The sequence below is a fragment of the Mytilus trossulus genome, chromosome 9 (assembly GCF_036588685.1).
Source record: "Mytilus trossulus isolate FHL-02 chromosome 9, PNRI_Mtr1.1.1.hap1, whole genome shotgun sequence".
Classification (NCBI taxonomy): Eukaryota; Metazoa; Mollusca; class Bivalvia; order Mytilida; family Mytilidae; genus Mytilus; species Mytilus trossulus.
In genome coordinates this window covers 36939604-36961816 of record NC_086381.1, presented here as the reverse complement: position 1 = coordinate 36961816, position 22213 = coordinate 36939604, and the positions used below count along the sequence as shown (strand labels likewise).

Genomic DNA, 22213 nt, shown 5'->3' with positions numbered 1-22213 from the left:
AACTACCTCGACCAAAACATTAACCTGAAAAATTTAACCGAAAGCAGGACAGACGAAAAAATGGACGGACGAACGGATGCATAAACCAGAAAACATAATGCCCATAAATTGAGCATAAAAAAGCAACAAACCTCTTTAAAATGGTCACTATGCGTAGCGGCAAATACTATTATTGGCATTATGTCATCACTATCTCCACAATACGCAAGGATTGAATTGACCCAATGAGTAAGGATTGCTGAAATAAAATCATAGCTATATATAGCAATTAAAGAAAATAATGATAATAAGTAAATATATCTGTTTCACAAGCCATGTCTCATTTGGGAGGATATATGATATACATAGATATGTTAACTTGTTAACGTATTGGTTTTTATGGATGATCTCTGTGTTTCTTCTGAAAGAGACATCACATGAAAGCGCATAGAGTTGAAATTGATTCACTTATAGGGTCTTTGCATCGGATTTAAACACATTTATTCAAAAACCAGTTGTTGGCATGACACGGGTTATGTTCTTCTCATATATGTTATGGTGGTATGATACTAAACCCCTAACGGGAACGATTGTACCTGATATTCATATGATGAAATCATAATCTTTCAATCGCTTTCATTGAAGTCTGGAGCTGGAATATCAGTAAACTGCTAGTAGTCTGTTGTTATTTATGTATAATTGTCATTTTGTTTATTTTCTTTGATTACATCTTCTGACATCAGACTCGGACTTCTCTTGTATTGAATTTAAAATGTACGTATTGCTATGCGTTTACTTTTCTACATTGGCTAGATGTTTATGGGAGGGTTGAGATCTCATAAACATGTTTAACCCCGCCGCATGTTTGCGCCTGTCCCAAGTTTTTTGTGTACAATTTGGAAATTAGTATGGCGTTCATTATCACTGAACTAGTATATATTTATTAAGGGGCCAGCTGAAGGACACCTCCGGGTGCGGGAATTTCTCGTTACATTGAAGACCTGTTGGTGTCCTTCTGCTGTTGTTTTTTCTATGGTAAGGTTGTTGTCTCTTTGATACATTCCCCATTTCCATTCTCAATTTATTGAACTCTTAGGAGGTCAAAAAGTGGAAGTAGGATAGTATAGAAGTTGTGTACCAGTTTAAACTCATAGAAGTCAGGTCATATACATGTTGAAAATATGCCGCACAGTTCTATATTTTGACTTTTGAATAAAATAGAAGTGTATATCAAATTTCCCTTTTGGGATATGATTTTGCACGAGACTTCATAGTAAAATAGGTCATTTGAGCCACAAAGGGAGTCACTAAGGGGAATTGCATTGCTTGTATTTACGGAATTGCAACCTTTAATTCGTTTTTGCTTATATTGCTCTTCAACTGTTTCGTTTCTTATACATCCTTGGTTTTTATTTATTCAGTTTTAAACGTTCTTAACAAAGGTTAATCTATTCATGTGCTTCCGAGGCATGACATGTATAACTTGATAACTTGTTAGTTTTTATAATTGATCTTCCAATTGATTCAGAAGGTATTGTATAATAACAAAATACTCAAAATGTTGAAATAGCAATACAAATGTTACATCATATTTAAGCGTTGTTTTCAATTAAAAATTGCAATAGATTGATTTCACGGGTGATTTGGAATAGAATAAACTAAACGTATTTTCTTGCATGCGCATATGTTTCTATTTGGTAATTTACTGAGTTTTTAATACATTTATCAAAATATTCGCCCAGCACAGCCTGTTATGACCACATAGATCGAACTATGAACAGGTGTGTCAAGTTTGGACACAATATTCAACCTACCATTATCTGAATTTGGATTGAAAACAAATTTTAGACATAAAGCCACAGTTAAATTTGGTCTGCCCAAACCTTACCCAAAAGAAGAGAAAGAATGCAGGTATGTAGTCATTTCAATCAAAGTGGCATATGTGTTTTAGTTTTCATGTCTATCTGAGTAAAGAAAATCTTTTCTCACCAGGACAGTAAAATATTTTGATCTGCGTAGGAAGGTGAGAACAATATTAGTTAAATGATTTGCTACTGACCTCCTACGGATCCCTAGAAGATTTTATTCACCTTCCATTGGCTGTAGGGGGTCATGGTTAACCGGAAAACCAAATTTATCGCACGCTGGACGGTTTTTTTTGAAAAATAAACATTGAAACACAATAACATTTATAGATGACGTTACAATTAACGCGTTATGAACCCCTATGAAAGTTACCTAGTGTGGTCAGACATACAAAATACTTTAGTATAATAGCATGATTAAATTTAGTACATAAAGAAATACCAAAACATTAGTTTTTGTGAAACAAATTCTTATTTTAAACTCTTCAAACTTTGATATAAAGTAACATTATACAAACGCAAAAATTGGTGGTATAATAATAATTATATTTATCAAAGTTGTACATATATCGATACAGTTTGTTTTGTCTGGTAAGGAACACGTGTCTATGCTATTTATAGAAAGGTCTGTTTGATTGGATATATAAAGTATGCGGGAAATTTTTTTATGCACGGGTGGTTTGTTAGTAGTTAAAGTCATTCGAGTCATTGCAGTCAAGTGCTCTAGATGCTTTTTCGAATTCTTATAATGTAATACATTCAACTTAGTATGGGAAATTCTGAAAATGAAGAGACTATTCCAATCCTTATACCCGTAGAGAATACCAATGCAACTGCTACTAGTACTTCTGATCGTAGTTTTGGTGTCTACTAGAAAAACAACAATGGACCTAAATCTACAGACTTCTGTCTTGGTTGCCAGACGATGGCTCACTGAAGACGAAACTGTTCAAAGTTTATCAAACCAACAAGTTGCGGACGAAGATATCAATGATTAGTATTATTTTGATTTTGTTGACAGTGAAATACGTTTCAAGAGAGCAGTTAAACACTTTACAACTGGATTCATATGCATATGAGCAATCTATTATCAATTAGTACACAATCTGTTCAAGGTAGACGGAAAACATATTTCGATTACTGAAAAATGATAGAACCAAATTCATATGTGTTAGACATTATTTTACACGGATATCCTATTCCTTTTAGTAAAAAAAAACAAAAAAAAACAATGGCTATTGATAATGCAAAAATTATATCTCAAGCTATTGCTGATCTTTTGGTTAATGGTTGTATTGAAGAAGTTAAAACCAGACCTCCTGTTATAAATCCGTTAACAATTTCGACATATGCTTTCCCTTTTATTAGTACATGCATTTAACCGGGGACGCCGGCTGAGTAATTTCTATGTAATGTAATTTAAAGTTAACCAGATTAATAACTAAATGTCGGTTATTGTAAAGATTGATTGAGTCACGTGTTTCATGGCACTATAGTTTTATACTGACTGAGGGAACAAGAGGTCATAAGTGAGTTACAGTTTGGAAACATAAAATGTTGCCTCAAAATTCGGAATGTTTTTCAGAGTATACAATACAATATTTTCTTTTAAAATTAAAGGGCACAGTATGAGCATAACATTGCAGAGTGATTAAAGAAACATAAATAATAGTAGTTCAATTGCACGAGGAAAGGGTCAGTGGTCAAGGGGATATACATTTTCTAGTATAAAGGTTCCTTCTTAAATTGTGTATTCGGATGCTAGCAGTTTTGCTTATGGAGCTTATATATGTCTATTAGAGAATCAGATATTTATTTATTATTTTTTTTCAAATGTTGACTGGTTGAGGGACGGGATTAAGTTTGATATGGAGAGAAAGGAAGGCTATATAATTATGTATAGATATTGTTCAAGGTCAGTCAGTTATCCATGAGGGGATGTCTTGAAGTGGTTTACGGACAGTCAGAATTGTGTGGGTATAGTGGAGTTAGGTAGTGGTAAAAACTACATAGTTTGCGATGTCAATATTTTCTTGTTGTGTAAAGTATTCTATTAATTTAGATATTAAATGGATACTTAGAGATAAAAATGTATAAGCAGATGCTATTAGTAAGGTTTTTGATTTTGATGATTGGGGCGTCAGTGTTGAGTTTTCTTTTTAAATTTATAGATTATATGTATGGACCTCATTCAGTTGATAGGTCTGCTGACAGTGATAACAAGAAAATTAAATTATTTCATAATAGATGGTATACACTAGGTTAATCAGGTGTGATTGCGTTTTGCTTTGACTGGAAGGATGGCAACACTTGGTTGTTCACCCTATACATTTTGTTTGTATATAGTTATTAAACATTATATTGCGACAATTTTGCCCTTGTCATATCAGAATAATTTGTTATGCCAACATTGTGTGGCCGAGATGCTTGAATTCAGTAATTCTAAAGACAGTTTTATTATTGTTCATTTTTATTCATGGTTCTTGAAAGAAATTATTGTCTGGTTCAAATGATTTACAGTTGTAATTGCTGTACCCATTGTGATCTAATATTGATATAATTGATTGGTTTTGAAATGTGATAATTTTCTTTACTTTGTGTAGTTTGTAATGGTTTATGTATTTTCTACCTGTGTAGTATAACATTATAGATATGCCGCTTGGCTAGAATAACAATATAAATATGCCGTTTGGCTGGAATGACAATATTTACGGGTGGCCGCTTGGCTAAAAAAACAATATAGATTGTTGCTTGGCTTAAATAACATTCAAGATATATAGCCGCTTGGCTAGAATAACATAACAAATTGCCGCTTGGCTAGAATGACAATATTTTCAAGTTGCCGCTTGGCTAGAATGACAATATTTACAGGTTGCCGCTTGGCTGAATGACAATATTTACAGGTTGCCGCTTGGCTAGAATAACAATATTTATAGGTTGCCGCTTGGCTAGAATGACAATATTTACAGGTTGCCGCTTGGCGAGAATGATATTTACAGGTGGCCGCTTGGCTGAAATGATAATACAGATTGCCGCTGGGCTAGAGGAACGCTTTGTCGCTTGGCTAGAGTAACGCTTTGTCGTTTGGCTAGAGTAACGCTTTGCCGCGTGGCTAGAGTAACGCTTTGTCGCTTGGCTAGAGTGACGCTTTGTCGCTTGCCTAGAGTAACGCTTTGCCGTTTGGCTAGAGTAACGATTTACCGCTTGCTTAGAGTAACGCTTTGTCTCTTGGCTAGAGTAACGCTTTTTCGCTTGGCTAGAGTAACGGTTTGTCGCTTGGCTAGAGTAACGCTTTGCCGCTTGGCAAGAGTAACGCTTTGTCGCTGACTAGAGTAACGCTTTGTCGCTTGGCTAGAGTAACGCTTTGTGGCTTGGCTAGAGTAACGTTTTAGAGTTGACGCATAGCTAGAATAACAATATACAGATTGCCACTGGGCTATAATAACTAAACAGATTGCCGCTTGGCAAGATAAAAATACAGGTTGCCACTAGGCTAGAATAATAATACGGATTACCACTAGTTAGAATACCATTGAAGGTATGTTGATTGTTTATAAGGTACGTTGATTGATTTGAATAAAAAAAAAAAATAAAAAAATACCACTTGGACAGAAAAACAACATGTACGCTGAATCAATATCGCTGGGCTACATGGCACTGCTTGTTCAAGGTCAATGTAATGTACATGAATGCTACATGTCGAATGTCTATAATATGCCATTAATTTACTTCAAAAGATTTACACTTTACACTTAAGTACTAAGCTAGTTTATTTTGGATATAGCTTCTTTATACGGATGAATTAATTTATAATTATGGTTTCTAATCTTGGCGCATAGATGGTGAAATGATGACAGATAGATTTATCCGAATATGCTTAAGATGGATATGTGAAGGAAAACATTATTACTCAATTATCTGTATCTCAGAATTTAGGTATCTAATTATATTAGACTAATCATACATATGCCCGATCTTTGTTTTTTCGAAAATGCACTTGACGTTTGCAAGTGGCTACTCCCATGTGAGAGTTTTGTATTATATTGTATTTATCAAAGTTGTACATATATCGGTACAGTTTGTTTTGTTTGGTAAGGAACATGTGTCTACGCTATTTATAGAAAGGTTTGTTTGATTGGATATATAAAGTATGCGGGAATTTTTTTATGCACGGGTGGTTTGTTAGTAGTTAAAGTCATTCGAGTCATTGCAGTCAAGTGCTCTAGATGCTTTTCCCAAATAAATAATTATGAAAATTATTTATTTACAGGTTGATAGTCCAAGAAGAGTCGCAAATATTGATGTTGCAGTGCTAGTTAGAGACAGACAATTTTCATAATTTTCATTGATATAAAATGAATTACGTGTACTTATTACCTGAATAAAATGCACTTGACTTTTGCAAGTGGCTACTCCCATGTGAGAGTTTTGTATTATATTGATAAATGTTTTATGTTCGGTTGAGGTTACGAATTAGAACATAAAGTGCTTATATATTTAGTAGTACACGTACATGCTGCTGTGAAAATGCCTTGTGGGTATTCCTTCAGCGGTTTGTATAAACCTATGCTTCCATCAAACATTAGGACGAAGGTTCCTTTGTGCTGAATAAATAATTGATGAGTCATATCAAATGACCGTTGTCCACCGAAGTCAACAAGGTCAGAAGGAGCAATTTCCATCTTATATTTCCCATCTTTAAGCTCCTTCAATACGTCTTTATGAATGGATATAGCTGTATGGTTTGAAATTTTGCGACACGAAAATAACTTCCTTAGTTCAACTTTAGGTATACTAGCCTCCAGTTGTTCTGACTTCGTCCTGACATCTTTCTCTGTTAAAATGGAAACCTCATCTAAAGTTATTAATTCTTCTGTCAGCATTTGGGTTGGGTTTTGTTGTTCTATATCACTTATATGACCACTTTCATTTTCATTAGGAAGATCGTCGGTTGTTGAAGTATCTTCCATGATCAAATTTGGCTTTCCACGCAGTAGTTTCAAAATTACCTCATTTTTTCCTAGAATCAAATACTGTATACAATGTGATTGAATCAAATCGAAATGTATGTTTTCAAATATTTATTTAACGATATACCAGGTCATTGAAATTTAGTGTAAATATTTAGCTTAATTATCAATACGGAATCAAAATACATTAGGCATTTCAAAATTAACATTAACAACAAACTTCTAATAACAAAAATACTGATAGGTGCAACTTTTGCCCCTTAAAAGTATACTAAAATTGATATCTTCATCTTTTTTGTGTTTTAAAAATTATAAAGGTATAACAGTAGGTATCCACTAACGCATTATGATAAATGTAAACAACAATAACTCAACACACGACCTAACTCACCAATGACTTCCGAAGTCACATTTTCATTAAACAATTATCTTTCCAACAAATCTTTTCTATTCTGAAGTGTTAATGAAGTCAAAGAATCATCCGTAAAACAGATTCCTCGACGATCTTTCAACTCAAGATAGCTTCTGTAAAGCTTTTCCATTGGCATATATATACTGACGCATAGCCGATCAGTCCTTTTTGTTAGAGCAAAGACATTTTTCTTTTTTAAAGCAGAGAATACTGAATTACAATTATTCTTATACAATGAGTGATACAAAATATAATTTATCGACAAACATGAAAAGACTACACGGCAGATGCAAAAAATGAAATACTAACATGACACAACTTAATATTATCAAGGTGGAGTCGATTTAAAAAAAAAAACTTACGACGAAGATTCATCGAAATTCATGAACAATTTAGTATACTTACGATCAATCTTAGTCCTAATTTTTTTTTGTGAAAGCTAATCCCAAATATAAACCCATTAATTTGCATATCCCATGCCACAAACAGAGTCGTGAAATACTAGATCTGTTGAAGCATTGGGAAATTTCTAGAATTTGCTTCTTTGATTTTCCTTGTATCTAAAGAGATTAAATAAATGAAAACTATATTATTGTTTAGTTTTTCTTTACTCTTTAATGAATAAGATAAAACGTCTCTCACCTATTCGTAAAGGTATCATTTTCTTTTTTTTTAAGCAAAATCCCATTTCTTCCAAAGTAAATAATTAAACCATCTGTAGAGCGCCATTTGGTTATAACCTTCCCACCTATCAAGATGCTTGCTAAACTGCTTTTCCCGGAATTACACGGGCCTGCCAAATAAACTCTATTTTCATAGGATTCGAATGTTCCCTTTGCAATCAGCTTTTTAAATTCGTTTGCGTCGCTTATTCCAGGAAACGGAAAATCTGTGAAATAAATTTTTATTTGATGGCTGCTTTATTTGAAAAAAGTATACTCAACATGATACAAAATTCATTCTCATGAAGATTAGATTCTGACCAAGATGAATTGAATTCAAATAATGATGAAAGGTTACTGTTTTCACAAAATAGTTCACTGTAAAAAGAAAGTTTGTTTTCGTCATATAAGACATTCACGGATATTAGTCAGTGTCTAGTTCAATAGTAAAACACAAGTTTCCGTCTTGAAATATCATACCGAAGAGGTGATCAACAATTTAGGCAGAAGTACAAGCAAAGTTGTTAAAGATACGGTTGATATATCTATAGGAAGATGTGATATGAGTGCCAATGAGACAACTTTCCTTCCAAATAACAATTTATAAAAGTAAACCTTAAAGTACGCACACTTTGGTGTGTAAGAACTCTTAAAAACCATGTCTAATATTGATCAAACCTTATTAGCACATAAGAATGATCTAAATATTCGCAGGACAGTATTCATCACGATGAAGTTGAATATCAGTAAACAACTGTTGCCTTAATTTACACGTTTTACTTTCAATATGCAACACCATTTGTACTACAAGTGGAACAGAAACTGCTTACTATTCAGAAAGAGGCATAATTGGTTAAACACAAGAGATAAAAATAATATATATGAAAAAACACAAGGGTTTCTGAGGGCAATTAAAAAAAACTGGCTTCACTTATCTCATTTAAATGAGTAGGTTTTTTTTTAATTTTACAAAAGTATGAATTTTTTATTTGAAGTGTGTATCTTCATTTAAGTGCCATAGATTTTAAGTATTCCTTCCTCAAATATATCTAAGAGTTCAACTACAGGTCCCAACATTTGAAAATCCAAATAACAATTATTTCTAAAACTGAATGAAAACAAATCCTAATCTGCTGGTTTTTTAAAATACAAACAAAAATATTGGCACTCCGATATCTGAAAAAAGAGAGGCAGTAAAAAAAGGTCTACTGGCTCTTAAGTGTTCTTTACTTTTTACAATGATTATGAATCCGAGATATGGAATTAATGTGCACTAGATATACATATGACTTCATTGCTGCAAATTGTAAATTATTTAGTTTATAGAAACGCAAATATTTTGTTCGAAAAAAAAAGCGAAACAATACTTTTTCAGCAACAGGACTAGCAATTGAAGATATTGACCATAGCGGAAACCCTGCAAACTTACGTTCGTTTGGAATGTTTGCATCTGAATTATCTTCTGCTTTTAACAGTGATTCTTCAGTAAAATTCTGTAACATATAAACAGAAAACTATTGATAAAGCAAACAAAAACAGTTGAATTGTTAAAACTTAAATTATTCAGTCTAACACAAATTTGAAATTTGAGATATATAAATGTATTTCAAAACCCATTTCCTTGGCGATCATACTCGAAATTAACTATACAAAAATTACAAGTACCAAGACGTAAAATTCATTCGATTATAAATTGCGCTAAAGCTAGCTTGAAAAAAACAATACATAATTTTCAAACAATAGAACGAGAGAACAATATACTCTCTCGTAAAATATTATTGAATCAATCATCATACTAAAGGTCAAAACCTTAAATCTCTTGTTAAGTGGCAAGTATTGTTCAGATGACAACTTTCGATTTTCCTTTTCAGCTTTTTACAATTAACTTGTAATATTGAATCGCATTTTAAATATTTATATAAAAGAAATGATGAAAACCGGCGTTTTACGTTATCGCATTTTAGCATTACGTTTGCGCATTTATACTCCTTTTTTCCCGCATTTTATGGTACTTTTTTCCGCCTTGTTTTACAGTGATTTTGTTACAGGTTATTTACGTTTCCGTATTCTAATTTCAACTGTTCGGATACGAATTCAATTCGATCGCGGAAATTTTTACGACCTGGTGATGTATTGCTGATAAAGACCGAATTTTGATGTAAGTTGTTGTTTGAATCTTTTACGTAATCCTATAGTTTGTAATGTAAACCACCAACTTCGACCGAGATGGAATCTGCAGCAGACTGACATCAACTGGCACTAAGACTAAATATACACTTTCTTAAATTTCAGAAGTTCAACAACACTGTTATTGACGATAATATTTCATATATTGATTTAGATATGTAACACAAGTCTTTATTGGTTTATATAAACTTAACAAAGCACTACATTTTTATGTAAAAAGAAAAAAATCTTGATAAAATACAACCACCATCATGGAAAAGAACATTCAAAGTATATAGTCATTTCAATAAAACGCAATATATAAATAGTATTGACGAGAAATATCGACAGTTAGAAATTTTAAAAAATGTTGCACTTGAAACTGAATTTTCTCTTGATCTGTGCGTTTTACAATAGATTGATCCTCTCCGTAAAACATTCAGTATGCCTTCGGAATATACAAATATTAACAAGAATTTCAACATGTTCAATAAAAGCCGGAAAACAGACTAGTTTTACAAGGGCTTGGTTATCGATTGTTTTTTAATTTTGATACGATTTTGCTGTCTTTCCAATTTGCGTTCATCAATGTTATGGCTATAGTCAACACTTTGCATTCTCGGTCAGTCCGTGTTCTACACATTCACATAATTTTTTTGTGCATCAATATGGAAAATATCACCAAAAATCAAGATCTCTTGCCTTTATTTTATTCAGAATAGAAACTTGGTAGTAGACATTCAAAATTGTATATGGGTGCATAAGTGGTGAGTACAGGATAATCATTAACATGTTTATGTAAGATGGATTTATTTTTCAAATGTTTTTGTATATTTCTACTCTAATGTAGTAACTTTTTAACTGGTAATTTCGTGCAAACGTGGATTTTTTATCGCGCAAATGTAAGACCAATCACCGCAAATGTAACTCGCCGATATATCATTGTGATAAATTACTTTTCTCTTCGTGGATTCTTTAATTTGAATAAAAATATATAATCTAATCTGAATAGAAAATAATATACAACCTGAATCAGTGTTTGCACTTCTTTCTGTCTAAATCTTTTTGCCAGATCATATGGTGTCATTCCCTGTGATTATTAATATCATATATTCTTATTCACTAAATTAAAATAAAGTAGCTAAATCGAACTGAGTTTGAGTTGGCATTCATATCAGATACGTTTTTAACTTAATACATATATTTTTAATAAATGAAAATAGCTGTCGGATAACAAACACCTTATCCAAATTGAAAGTAAAACTGTCAAATTATAAAAACTATTCATTTAAAAAAAATATAAAGACATGTTCTAATATACTGACCGTCTTTAGAAACGCAACACTAGATTTGTTTGTGTTATTTTCGAATGAAAGTGTCCCCGTCAAAAGCGATGACTGCATATTACAAACGCCAAAAATAATTGTCAGAAAGGTCAACAAATTCTGTCTGACATGTTTTGGGTTCTGTTTTACACCTTCTGGTTTGGCATTTGTTCAACCCATTAATTGGTTTTGGCACGTATGCGGTTGGAACCTGAGGGCTTTTTAGGTTTTCCTTAGGTTTTCCTTCAGTCGATTCTTTGGCAATTCAGTTAATGGGAAACATTTATGGCATGAATCTGTACAAAATGGAGATGCAACATCTTTAAACTGGTTTAAATGAGGCAAAGGATTGAAAGAACTGTTTCAAAAAGCAAAACAACTGAAACAATCTTTCATAGGTCCAAAATTTCGCTTTAAGAAATTCGTGCGACTTCAAAACTTCGGTATGTTCAATAACCACAGGTAAGTCAGATTTTAATTTTTTATACGGAGAAAGAAGTATGATAAGCATGCAAAGTAGTTGTAAGAAAATCAAACAAGATTTGATAAAAAAAATCGACAAAATGAGTGTTGCGTTTCTAAAGTCATTCAGTATACTTTTAACGATTTTCAATTTAAAAGAAAAAAGTCATACATGCGTATTCTATTTTAATTTGAGACGAATGTAACATCTTCATTAGATCACTGAAATGTGAAAAAGTTATGTAGAACATTGTACATCCGTGCGACTTATTGAAAATAGTAGAAATATCAAACGTGTCTTACTTTTTCGTCTTCAATATCCTTCTTTGCACCAACATTTAAAAGAGTTTTAACAGTATCCATGCTTCCATTGGAAGCTGCCCAGTGAAGTGCTGTCTGTCCCTATATTCAAAGAATGATAATATATACAGAAACATACCAAGGATATCAATAAGAAAATGTATTCTGTTTTCACTTTTTGTTCACTTTCTGTTCGAGTAAATATGGCGTTCACTATGAATTTACTATATATCAAACTGTTCAAAGTTTGTTCTTATTCAATTTTTAAATAAATAGAGATAATATGATCGGTAGAAGTATAAAAAATGCAAAACAAACTGTTGAAATATTTTTAAAAATGATTATCACTATTGTTATGTCATAAAAATTCTTTTTCATCACGTTTAGTATATTTCATACAATATGTTACACAGTATGTAATTGTCCTAACATGAGAATTTGATTGGGCGAAGCCAAACCCGATATGAATTTTATTGGCCAGATAAATTCCGTATTAGAACAATTGCACATTGTGTAACGAATTTATCATGATTTTTTTTATTTTACATATTATCATATTCAAATTCAATTATAAGAACAATATCAATCAAATACAAATATATCAGCCAATCAAATAGAGAGAAGTAACTCTAATCCAGAATAAATGCATATACCATCCTACATGACATAGAAAAATATTCCATATATATATGTGTGTGTTTTTGTGTCTGTTTGAATCGTTTTCGACTATCATAATGAAAAAAAAGAACAGATATATATATATGTGTCGATGAAGTAATTTACAAGCGTTTCAAATTGCTGTTAAAGCGTAATGGATTTATTATAATGAGATACTTTTGACAACTTAGATGTAGTTTTCTTTCTTTTTAAGCTGGATGGAGACTACTTTGCTCTTTTCTTTTTATGAGTCAACTACAGTATTACGAAGAAGAAACTTCGGTACAAGGTATAAAGACGAAACTTAAAATTAATACTTCATCAAATTGGACATCGATAAGACTCTGATCGATGGGACATCGTTTTTATAATACTGAATTATAGATGGTGCAAATTATGAAATACTTATTTTAGATGATTGGTTTTCGGTTAAAGAATCAAAAGTCAATCAAAGACCAGACGTTTGTCTGAGTTTGACATAAAGTAATTCTAAAACCTAAATAATACTAACTGAAACATCATGTTGATTGACAACTGCTCCATGCGATAAAAGCACTCCAATAGTATTTGAGTGACCGGCACCGGAAGCCCAATGTAAAGCTGTTGCATTCTAAAATAGAGGAGCACATATTATGTTCACTACAACAATATATACTATACATACAAGTCTAAATTGAAATCAACATTCATATATATGACTGCGGTGATGAACAAAAACGCTTTTTTTATTTATAGATATACATGCAAAAGAAATGTCTTACAAGAGGGGTCTATAAACAGCGTTGACAAAATTTCCTAAATTTTAACAAAACGTATTTGACTAGCAGGTCGAACAACTAATGTCATATTTATATTGGTAGACTGGAAATCAAGTATTCAACAGTTACTTCAGCCAAACAAATCTTTCTCTCTGAGATAAACTGACTATCAGGTTGTCTGAAAAAGGATATTTTGAAATATCTGCTGCAAGGTCACAAAATGAGGCTTTTTGTCAAGTGAGCGTAGCAAACGTGTTTCTGCTTTTTAATTGTTTAGATTTGACCTTCACTGACGTTTTTTAAGGCAAAACACGGATATAGCGTAGAAAATTGTGATCCTGGTATTTTTGTCGTGTATTTAATATTACAATTCAAATGCATTTTATAAGAGGGACTAAAGATACCAAAGGGACAGTCAAACTCATAAATCTAAAACAAACTGACAACGCCATGGCTAAATCAAAGCGCTGTAAGCACTGTAGGCAGTTAACCAAAAACCAAGGCAAACATAACAAGTGAAACTGCGAGCTACTGCTCACTGATGATACCCCCGCCGTAAAAGGATAATATTAATAGTGTAAAAATATGCAAGTGTTCGGTAAACAGGAAGTTGTCGAGTGATGAATCTGAAAACGCATCACACGGTATAGCTGACTTATATAAATCCTGAAACCAAATTTCAGAAATCCTTGTATTGTAGTTCTTGAGAAAAATATGACGAAAATTTAAAACTTGGCAATCATGTGTAAAATCATATAAGTGTTCGGTAAACAGGAAGTTGTCAAGTGATCAATCTGAAAAGGCATCACACGGTATAGCTGACTTAGATAAACCCTGAAACCAAATTTCAGAAATCCTTGTATTGTAGTTCCTGAGACAAAATGCGACGAACAATATTCATGGGACGGACGGACGGACTGACGGAAGGACAGACAGAGGTAAAACAGTATACCCCCTTTTTAAAGCGGGGGTATAATGATAATTATGAAAACTGTGGAAAAGTTGCTTCAACTTTTTTTAAAGATTTAAAAGAACAAACATTAAACATTCATATATACATTTGATATAATTATACATTTATGTTCATTTAGGCAAATAACTCATATTTTATCAAGGTTTTCAATAGCTACGCACATGACCACGAATGGTCATGAGTCTTTCATGAGTCAGCAGTTGTACAAATTTGCAATGATTGCCGTTCTTCTAGTTGATCATAATTGTTCGTATTAGTTGACTGTTAGTAGTTCAAGATGACTTTAATACGAGCTTGTAAAAGTATGATTGGACTGGACTGGAAAGAAAACTGAGTTTGTGTGGTACAGTACAAAAGTTATGAGACACAAATCAGACATATCTTTACTACTACAGGTATCAATGGTGAGATCTGACTGACCTGTCCATAGTAAATGTAAATGACTCCCACCTTCACCCCAAGTCCATGATGTCTAAGTTTGGAATAAAATGACAGGTGTTAGGGTCTAGCAAAATGATATGCATATGTGTCGCATATGAGATTGACTTTGTATGTCATTCAATCTTTTTTGAAATGACAAACAGGAATGAATATGGTTTAGGCGTTGGTATTTCAATCTTTTACAAGTTCTCAAAACACACACAAGAGGGTGTGGGGTGACCCTAGGGACTACCCCTATTTGTCATTTGATTTTTTATATTGTCCCATATATGAATATATATGGTTTATGGGTGGGGATCTCGACCGTTATCAAGTTTTCAAACAGGAGTGGGTGGGGGACCCCAGTGACTTCCCCTATATTTCATTCGATTTGTTATATTGTCAAATACATGAATATATATGGTTGAGGGGTGGGGTCTCATCTGTTTTTAAGTTATCAAGCAGGAGTGGGTAGGGTGACCCTAAGGACTCTCCCTATATTTCATTTGATAAGTTCTCATACATGAATATATATGGTTTAATTTAAAGGTGGGGATCTCGACAGTTTCCAATTTCTCAATCAGTTGACTGCAGGGACTCCCCCTATATTTCATTTAATTTAGAGTTGGGGACCCCAACTGTTTCAAAGTTCTTCAACATGAGGGGTAGGGTGACAACAGGGACTTCCCCTATATTTCATTTGATTTGTTATATAGTCTTATACATGAGTATATATGGTTAAGGGGTGATGATCTCGAATGTTTCCAAGTTCTCAACAGGAGGTGTACAGTGACCATAGGGACCCCCTTATAATTCATTTGATTTGTAATATTGTCCCATACATAAATATATATATATTGTTTAAGATTGTGGATCTCCACCATTATAAATTCTCAAACAGAAAGGGGTATGGTGGCCCCACGAACTCCACCTATATTTCATATGCTTTGTTATATTGTCTCATACATGAATATATATGGCTTAGGGGTGGGGATCTTGACCGTTACCAAGTTTTTGTCATTTTTGTCACTTGTAGATAGCTGTCTCATTGGCAATCATAGCGCAACTTTTTTTTTATAAAAGAAACTTCCAGCTATTTCAACTGACCTCTCAAAATTGAGAAGAAAAAAATACCCCTTGAAATTGCAGTAATATGTTCAACTTGAAAACCTTTAAAATGCATTACCAACATTTATCACTGATAAAAAAAAATTATACTGTTACCAGGATCATATATTGTTAGATAAACTGTTCCCAGCTGTCACAATGTATTGGATTTTCACATTAAAATTGGTGTACAAAATATTTTCTGCTTTTTCTTTCTTTTACATTATGTCTTTTGGTTTTCAATTCTAGTGTTTATATTCATTTACTATGCATAGATGTATTTTGTCACCTGTCTGGATTTTTTTAGTAGCCAAATTCGGGATTACCCTTAACCGCTTCCAGAATAGGATTCGATATTGTAATATCGCGGCAGCCATTTTGGTCTCAATATTGTTTTTGACAGATAGTGAGATACGATTTTACTCGGATTTACACATTAGTTATCGGCGATTTTATGTATAAAGCTAAGCGGTTGAACAAATTGAACATCGCTGTCATGAATAGTAATGATAAAAAAAAGTTTGAGATCGTTTATTAGGAAACTTTGGTAAAAATGTTTGCAAAGTTATTTTTTTATATTCTTTCAAGGTCCGTCGGGCATGTCGTGCGTAGCTAGTAATCAAGTAGAAAGTCTGACTGCAAAAGTGGAAGGTCGCAGACCTGGGACCACCGCTAATTTGAGCCCCTGCGTCCAAATTGAAAAAATACGAAAATGTCGTCTTCTTTTAAATTCAAAATTGCCGCCAACAGCCTGATCAGTTGAACTTATACTGACGTATATATACGTAGTTGACTACGTATTGACAACAAATATTCCTTCGACTTTTGCAATTTGGGAAATCTTAACTACTTGTCTTTAGAGATTTTCGGCGATTAGATATTTCATACATATGTTCTTTGACATCTTAGCCAAAAGCTCAGGGGATAACAAACTACATAAGGATTCCTAATGTGCTCTACTTCCTATGTGCAACTTCAAAACTTTTGGGAAAATCGACGATCATTTAAGGTTTTTCTGGTCATATTTTTTGTAATCCAGAATGAAAGTATAAAAAAACTGTCCAATAAGTTATAAATAATATAGTAGCCAGCTAGATGATAACAATGGCACGTATTTCAGCATTTATTGGGTAGCACACAAATCCAGGGTGCTTGCACAAGGCAGCTTAACTGCCTAAAAATGAAAAAGACAAACAGAAAAACAATAGTACACGTGACACAACATAGAAAAATAAAAAATAAACAACACAAACCCCACCAAAAACTAGGGGTGATCTCAGGTGCTCCGGAAGGGTAAGCAGATCCTGCTCCACATGTGGCACCCGTCGTGTTGCATATGTGAGTACAAATCCGGTAAATAGTCTAATTCGGTAGGTCAAATTCATGAAAGGGAAGGGGATTGTAGTTACGACGTACGGAACATATCCGATATCCTTTGTGAAACGGTTATTCCATAACGGTCAACCAACTCGTGATGGCGTCCGTAAAATTTACGAAAGGATGATTTCAACTTCACCATTTGGAACTCTTGGTTTAATAGCTTCCTGGTGAGCAGTAACCCTCTATCAAGTTAATCATGATAGGAAATGCAAGCACGAGAATATCGTATCAATTGGGAGATATATACCCCGTACATAAGCTACATACTTAACAAACAATACATTTTTATTTATAGAAGGAGTAAATTGCATGTTGGCTTTGAAAATGTAGGTCAGAAAGTTGTACATGTTGTAGGTCTTTAAAGTTATTATTGGTTTAATGAAAAAAATTCCTCGCATATATAAAGGCAAAAGTAGTATCCCGCTATTCGAAATACATAAATCGATAGAGGAAAACCAATCTGGTGTACACAAAAAAATCACAAAAAAATCACAAAAATACTGAACTCAGAGGAAAATCCAATCAGGAAGTCTATAATCACATGGCAGAATCTAATGACAAAACACATAAAAAAAGAATGGACAAGAACTGTCATATTTCTGACTTGGTACAGGAATTTTCAAATGTAGAAAATGGAAGATTAAACCTGGCTTTAAAGCGCTCAACCTCTCAATTTGATGACAGTATTATTATAAATAAAATAGTCAAAATACGGGTACATCAGCCATAATCGTGTAACAATTTTAAAAGGAACAATTTAACAAAACACAAAAAAACATCTATCAACAAACACATTCATTGATTCGCGTGTCTGACGTCAGAAAATTTTACACATCACATAAATTTGTCGTTCAATGTATATACAAACAATTTAAAAATTTCACATGGGCAATGTAAGCATACAGGGGTAAAAAATCAAAGCATGTAAGAACTTATTTCAAAAATAGACCGAGATTTAAAATAGTCAAAAAGCTATATAGAATTTTTAAGAATCAACAAATAGTTCATTACACTACACGATTAAATAATTTTGACGTTTGTGGTTCAACGTATTTTCTAATTCATCATAGAAATATATTATAAGTGTATTATAACATATAATAGAACAATATCACATTGACTGGATCTTTTAAAGCACCGAGTCACGTTATAAGAACCAAATTAACACAAAAAGTCGCATATACAAAACACACCAGCGAAAAATGAAAGATAATACAAACACATTTACAGGATTTTGAAGTTTAGAGCCAGATTAAATGGATATCACATATAACAATCCAAATAGTAAAAGTTATATTAATAATAGAACAATTACAAATTGAAGAACAATATAACACATTGTTAAGATGGTAAACAACATCAGTACGCAGAATCTATACATCAAGACCATCATGTATTATTTGTGAAGTTGATACGGATTATCTATCAATAAGGTCTAGGTATTTAATGCGTTTCCCTCAGTTTTAGTTTGTTATCCCGAATTTGTTTTTTGTCCATCGATTTATGAGTTTTGAACAGCGGTATAACTCTGTTGCCTTACTTGGTACCTTCCGAAGATTTTTTTTTAGAAAAAAAGGACAAGAACGAGACATTCTTTGACATACCTCTGGTTCATCAACTTTCTACTCAGACACTGATGACGTGTTACAAAGTCTGAGTAGGAGCTGCAAGCTCTTGAATATCGAATAAGTTGGGAAATATATACCCCATATGCTGGTAAAGTTGGTATATTGTTACTAAGATGGGTTTAATTAATAATTTCAAAATTAAAATCATTTCGTTTGTCATAGATTCTGGTACTGAGATGACTGTGTAAGTCAAATTCAAAATAAGTCTAAAAATGAGGCAGAGGAAGCCGTGTCTATTGTTCCTTTAATTTCTAGTTTTGGGGGATATATTAATGGAACCCAATCAGAAAAGTTCGAATTGTTTTTGAAAGAACATCCTCAATATATCTGAAAGTGAAATTAAATAATCTGGCATCTTTGATCATCTTGTTTTTGACAGGTGTCTGAAGAAACTCCGATTCATTTTAAAATAAGAAAAGGTCGGCAAGAAGTGGCGCACAGTTTGTTTCCAAAAGAATGCCGACAATTTGTTGAAAAAGTCTACCTCCAAACTCAACAAATATGTTGTCGATAAGAAACTCCAGCATACTAACCACATGTTCTTCTGTGTAGCATGTTTTACTTTTTTGTTTGTCATTATTCACAAAATATGCCTTATGATATCCCAAAGTAGTAAATTTATAGCGTATGCTACTATTTTTTTTGTGTTGAAAGGCATTGTAATTTATATCTTATAGGCGATTTTTTAAAATCACATGGATAATGGAATTATACAGGATTGAAATATCAAAAGTCTTAATATAACTAATTTCAGAAAAAGACAGATAGAAAAAAGTATTGCAACACCAAATTGACTTTCAAATTAAAAAAAACACTCTTTATTTTTCTAGATATAATTTGTTGAAATAAAACTAGTTAATCAAACATTAATTAAATCTCAGCTGAGTTGAATCAGAAAATATCGACTCGATAAGTTTTTATCTGCACATACAGCTACTGCATGTACCCGTAAACAATAAAACAGATGTTTTTGGTCCTCATTATTTTCAACACTTTAATTAACCAAGATTATAAAGTTATGTGATTCACACCTTGTAAAGGGTCCTCCACAACTCTTAACTGCAGGAAGATGGCAGATTCTCAGCATGAGAGAATCAGGTATGTCGCTGTGACAATTGCACCTATTGTTGGTCATTACCACCCCACTATAAGTCGTTTTGAGAATAAAAATTAGGCAACAAACGATGTTAAAGACCTTCCGAGATCAAGAAGATCCCAATAACATCTGATAGGGAAAATCAGGCATAACGAGGGTTGGTCAAATGGAAACACATTGTAAACAATACAATCCTTAAAGGAGAGTGTGTGCCATACATGAGACAAGAACTGTTCGAGATCGAATCCTCGCTACTAGTTATCATGCGATAGGACCATTTCGGTGACCTTTGCTTACGAACAGACATACAGTGGTACGTATCAAATCTAGTGAAGAGCCCGCCAAAATTGGAAATAAGCATCGTGGAGGAATATACATTGTTTTAATGGAATTCGGTTTGTCTTCCTTGACCCGATCGTAGCCCGGATTTGAACCATATCGAGCATATATGGGACACTATTGGGCGTAAAGTGCGCGAAAGGACCCCCTGTTCAAACACGTCATTAAATAAACAATGCCCTTCATCAGGAATGGTTGCGGTTATCTCAGCATCAAATAAGTCGACTGGTGGCAGGAATCAGAAGACGTTAAGAGGCGGTTATCCGTTTGAATAGAGGCTGCACCAAGTACTTATTCTTTGGCGTATAACGATCAAACATGATGCTAACAATCATTTTCAGATTAATTTTTAAAATGTATTGTTAAGTTCGACTACAGTAAAAGTTGTAAAATGCATTTTTTTGTACAAAATAAATACTTCATGTTGTCAAAATTGCGGTAAAATAAAACATTTTTGTTTATACATTTTTTTATACATTTTAATGCCAATGTTATCATTAACTATGTTTCAATATTATTTTACAATCATTTCATGATATAATATCAAAAATTAGAGGCTAATTTTTCTAGGTTCAAAAAATTAAGGTGTTGCAATACTTTTTTCTATGTGTATATTTCTTGTCCAAAATTATCTTGATAATTTTACAATAGCGGTCTACCTCTTGATCTTTTGCGTTTACTGATGCTCCTTTCTTAATCAGATGTCCTACGACAAGCATTTTCCCAGATTCAGCTGCCCACTGCAGCGGGGTTTTCCCCTACAACGATAATCAACACTTGAACACTCTCATGTACATTAGAATTGTGTCCAAGTATTCCTATCTTTTGTTGAATATAATTGACATTGCTAAGGTTTATTTCAAACATATTAAGACAGCATGTTTTATAACGTTAAATAATATATATTATTTTCAGACCATCAATCCGACTTAGAAAAGATATGTAAGTTTACCCATTGTTTAACAACTTAATATGCTGTTTCAGCAGATTTGATGTTTGAGTCAATCTATTAGACTGATTACAGTATGTTTCTTCAAAATTGATTTAAGAAATAATTCATTCATGTCATGCTCTATGCTCATTTTAACATTGGTAGACATTATATTTGTCGATATTTTACACTGAGCGTTAGCTAGGTGTAAAATGTGGTCAAATATAATGCCTACCCATGTTAAAATGAGCATAGAGCATGACATGAAGGAATTGTTTCGATTCTAACATGACAAATACAGTATATTTATAGGTCGAAGCGTACAAAAATACCGGAAGACTGTTTGGCTGTTCCCGTTTCCTCCCCGAGGAGCTTGTATATCACATTTCATATTTGATAAGTTTAAAAACTACGACAAGGGTAAATATATGTTGTTTGATAAAAATATATAATAAAAGTTAATGATTGCTGCTTAAATGCAAATATTTAAAAGGATATCGATGGAAATAGCGTTGATATAAAAAGTCCGTGCGCATGTGTCAAACATATTGTTTGTGCTCAATAGAGCACGGCTTTGTTAACAAAGCGTAATAAGGACGTCATATTAGAATTTAGGATATTAATAGATCATATACATGTTAAGATCCTTTTTTTTTTGAAAAATTTCTATCTTAAGTCTTACAGACTTACATATATATCAGTACAATCCACATGAGCTCTTTCTTGAAGAAGTAACTTCACCATCGATAAGATTCCAGCACCAGCTGCCCTATGCAAGGCAGT

The 22213-nt window shown here is 32.9% G+C and overlaps 2 protein-coding genes across 2 annotated transcripts in view; both read right to left on the bottom strand.

The window, feature by feature from the left end:
- Nucleotides 1-6814, bottom strand: part of LOC134683858 (uncharacterized) — a 20230-nt gene extending 13416 nt beyond the window's left edge. Inside the window, exons 1-2 of the mRNA XM_063543163.1 lie at nucleotides 6358-6814; nucleotides 132-238 (exon numbers count right to left, since the gene is read on the bottom strand). Coding sequence (XP_063399233.1) covers nucleotides 132-238; nucleotides 6358-6814 — 564 coding nt within the window. The remainder of the gene's footprint in view (nucleotides 1-131; nucleotides 239-6357) is intronic.
- LOC134683860 (serine/threonine-protein phosphatase 6 regulatory ankyrin repeat subunit B-like) lies at nucleotides 6765-22213 on the bottom strand. The gene is made up of 8 exons (XM_063543164.1): nucleotides 22121-22213; nucleotides 21159-21257; nucleotides 13310-13408; nucleotides 12145-12243; nucleotides 11082-11144; nucleotides 9318-9381; nucleotides 7869-8115; nucleotides 6765-6864 (listed from the first exon to the last, which is right to left on the bottom strand). Exons 1-8 carry the CDS (start codon nucleotides 22172-22174, stop codon nucleotides 6855-6857), a joined length of 735 nt encoding a protein of 244 aa, XP_063399234.1. The 5' UTR covers nucleotides 22175-22213; the 3' UTR covers nucleotides 6765-6854.

Excerpts from the sequence above, each read along its gene's own strand:
- LOC134683860 (XM_063543164.1), bottom strand. The coding sequence starts at position 22,174 with ATGGTGAAGTTACTTCTTCAAGAAAGAGCTCATGTGGATTGTACTGAT. Across the intron at positions 21,258-22,120 it reads TGGATTGTACTGATATATAT|GGGAAAACCCCGCTGCAGTG; the intron begins GTAAGTCTGTAA and ends TTATCGTTGTAG. Across the intron at positions 8,116-9,317 it reads TGCAAACATTCCAAACGAAC|ATTTTCCGTTTCCTGGAATA; the intron begins GTAAGTTTGCAG and ends TTTATTTCACAG.